The sequence below is a fragment of the Aegilops tauschii genome, chromosome 1 (genome assembly GCF_002575655.3).
Source record: "Aegilops tauschii subsp. strangulata cultivar AL8/78 chromosome 1, Aet v6.0, whole genome shotgun sequence".
NCBI classification, from domain to species: Eukaryota; Viridiplantae; Streptophyta; class Magnoliopsida; order Poales; family Poaceae; genus Aegilops; species Aegilops tauschii.
Genome location: NC_053035.3, coordinates 477,665,664 through 477,669,105, shown reverse-complemented (window position 1 = coordinate 477,669,105; position 3,442 = coordinate 477,665,664). Strand labels below are relative to the sequence as shown.

Genomic DNA, 3,442 nt, shown 5'->3' with positions numbered 1-3,442 from the left:
TCTGCTTGTCCATTCAACAGCTAATCTCCATCGGCCCACGGTGAGTGCCTGCTCGAGGACCGTTCGCCATGCTTGCTAACTTGCTGAAGAATCTTTCCATCGGATGCTCAAAAGTACTGGTCGGTCGGAGTTGGGCACGAGCATGAAGAGAAAACAACGTTATAGATCTCATTTGATCAATGGCATCGAGGAGTGTGTACTCAAGTCGATGGCATTTAGGAGTGCCTGCATGCTCTGAGCACATGTCCATAAAAAAATACATCACGTTTTAGTCTGAAAGGTTGAGGTGATGACATGTTAAGGAAGGTGACGATCGAGCATATGCTGTTGTGTGCTGTGTGAATCCGGCGAAGTTCATCGTGAAATTGAAGAAAGAATGGAGCGTCCGAAACGAACGGGACTAGAGAAGGATTAAAAGAATTAACAATTAATAGCCTGGGCCTACAAGCATATGTGGCAAGCACTGATTGGGCCTGCACCATAATAGATGCGGTGACCCCTGCACCTGAGCCGAACCTTTTTGCTGGAACCGGCATGGTAATTGCTACAATCGGGGCTGGTCGATGAACCGCCGGACGCGACGTGCGGCGAACGCGAGCTTCAGCAGACGGGTGGCAGGGGCTACGACGCTGGTGCTGCGACAAGTGGTGACGCAAGGGGACGGGGTGCTGCCGCCCCTCGCCGGAGGGCACACGCGTGGGGGCCGAGGGCAGAGACACTCGCGGAGAAGTGGAAGGATGGGATTTCTGTGTACGTTGACTAAAGCGAGAGGAAGGAGATGATTTAGAGGAAAGACATCCAACGGCGCAGTCTGGCTTAATCCAACGGTTAAGCGGCGACCGGCCTAGCGATTGCGCCGGTCGACCGGCGCCTGGCACACGCGTTCCACAAATTTACAACTTAAGAAGATTTTTTATTTTTTTGAAAACTACAACTTCAGAAGATGAAAAACAGAACTAGAATTGCAGAATTTTTCAGCATCTAACCCAGGCCGGTTCGGTCGAGAACAAGTACCTTATAGCAAACAACGGAAACAATCTAATGACTAGGATACATTTAGCCAAGACGTCTTAGTACTATTTTAACTTAAATGGTGCTAGTTCATGTCCTTATTTGGTTCTCGTCGCTGTCGGGGAGGATCTTGGCTTCACCGTTGTTGCTTGTGGCGCCATCTTCTCTCTGCTTCTTGGGTATCCAGAAGTGTTCCATATATACAAAATGCAGAAACAAGTACGAAACCAAGAAGGTGCTGAGTCTGCCTTGTAGTCGATAACTGCGCCTGCAAGTGATGACCAGAGACAAACTCTTAATAAATATCAAAATACTCTTATATTATGGGACGAAGGGAGTAGTTAAAAAAATGTAAGGTTCCTTTTCTTAGAACGCTTCGTCCAACCGAGCAATTATCTAGTATAAACAAAACAAAAGAAAAAGATAAACCGAATGTTTGAGACAGACACTATACCAGTAGTAGTCACCAGGCCTAGGCTCCACCTTGCCAACAAGTCGAGTGGCGAGCTGATTAACCTGGAGAGCCTCCCAGGAGAGATTTGGGTACGTGCGTGTCCTTGACAACTCCACCAGCACATCGAACAACTCTTCTTTCTTTTTCTGGAACTGCATTTTCAGCTCCTCCTGAGCCGCCGCAGTCGTAGGTTTAGGCTGCCATATGCAAGAACAAATATTAATGGGCATTCAGAAAAATGAAGCAGCCCATCATCACAGTGTGTGATTATACAATGACAACCATATCAAGGCATTAATAATCACACAGTTCATGAGGCTTTCAGCAATCATAGACGGAGGGGAAACATTGACACTGCTCGAGGTTTATCTGCTTGGTTGGCTTTCAAGTACAGACTTCAGTCCTCGGATCGCCGAGTACGGGATGGATTGCAACTTCACACCTCGGCATGTTATGTCTGCCTCCATGACAACGAGATGGTGGGTCACATACTCGTGCACTGTGTAGCCGCTAGGTAGACATGGTTTAATCATCGCTCAGGTGCCCAGACAGCAAGACTCGTTGGAACACCGGTGGATAAGGAAAAGCCAAGAAAAGCCTGGTTGCGTCGAACTTGTGTGGAAGCAAGCAACGTAATGCCGAGTCTTTGGAAACAGAGAGAAGCAGAAAACCTGAACTTGTTGAGTGCATTGTGGAGGAGCGTATTGACAATATCGCCAGGAGTTAGTTTCCGATGGTTTTAGGTGCTCCTGTTGGACTGTTTGCAGAGCCGATAGGATTGTTGAAAATTTTACTGCTGCCTCCCACAAAAATATAAAAACAATCCCCATACAAACACGCACTAGGCGTTGCTACTTGCCGACTGCACAATTCTTCTTCTTTTTTTCAATCCCAATTAGGCGAAAGATCCAAGATTTCTCGAACTCTTTTCGGCTCAGCTAAGAGGAAAAAAAATTTAAGATTTGCGCAGCATCTGGAGGACCAAATTGCTGCCGTAGGCCGCCGGATCTTGTAGGGAGGTGGGGGGCAGAGGGATTGAAGGCTACGAGAGAGGAGAGCGCGTACCTTGCCACCGATGGAGATGAACATGGACCGGCGGCCAGACGGAATCACCTGGGGTCCACCTCGCTGGAGCGCCCGCTCGCAGAGCCTCCTCCCCGCGTGCCGGAGTGCCGCCATCGATGGATAATCTCGCCGACTCTGCTTCTTCGAGGGGGGTCAGGATTGCTTTGTCTAGCCTATCGTACGCGTACGTGTTCATCGATTAGGAGGAGGGCTCCAGTGTATATAGCCCCGGCCCGGCCCGGCCCGGCCCGTTGCCTCTCCCTGTAGCGATCGGTCGTGCGAAAACCGTGCATCAATATCGTGCGCCGAGCGGTTTCGATTTCGAAACGGAAGCGGAAATCCACCCGCGCGCTCTCTTCTCTCTGCTCCTGTTATGTCGGCAGCAAAGTATTTTTTTAATGTTTTCTGGCAATACCGCGGTTTCTGAAAAAACCATGGTTTTGAATACTTTGATGCGTTTGGCTTCAGCAAAAACTAAAGTTTTGTAAACCATGGTATCCCCAAAACTATGGTCTTTTTGGAGTATCTGGAAAAAAGGCCATGACCTCTTTTTTCTAGACAGAGCGGAGAGAAAAGATCGGGGCGATCGCAGTTGACATTGCCGTCTACTCGAGATAACAATATCCAGCTGCGATCCTTTTTCCTCTTTCTGTTAGTATATGCTAAACGACATGTATTATATCTCCTGGACCGATTCAGTTAGATTTGTTTACCACGTGTTAGTCTCCATCTCTTCTCTTCACCATGAGTGAATCAAGCTCATCAAGGGATAGACATATTCTACGGATCCTAGCATCTATAGATCGAGCGAACGTGTGCATGGCAGCTGCATGCCGCCGGCCGCCGTTAACAGCCGCTAATTACTCTTGGATCAAAACTTTGATAAAATAGCACCATCTAAACACATGTAAA

General features: G+C 48.2%; 1 protein-coding gene across 1 annotated transcript; it reads right to left on the bottom strand.

Annotated features, from left to right (window-relative positions):
* Positions 1-892: 892 nt before the first annotated feature.
* LOC109755922 (uncharacterized) lies at positions 893-2,732 on the bottom strand. Its single transcript, XM_020314803.3, has 3 exons — positions 2,531-2,732; positions 1,466-1,662; positions 893-1,279 (listed from the first exon to the last, which is right to left on the bottom strand). The coding sequence occupies exons 1-3, from the start codon at positions 2,642-2,644 to the stop codon at positions 1,102-1,104; spliced, it is 489 nt and encodes a 162-aa protein (XP_020170392.1). The 5' UTR covers positions 2,645-2,732; the 3' UTR covers positions 893-1,101.
* Positions 2,733-3,442: the final 710 nt, after the last annotated feature.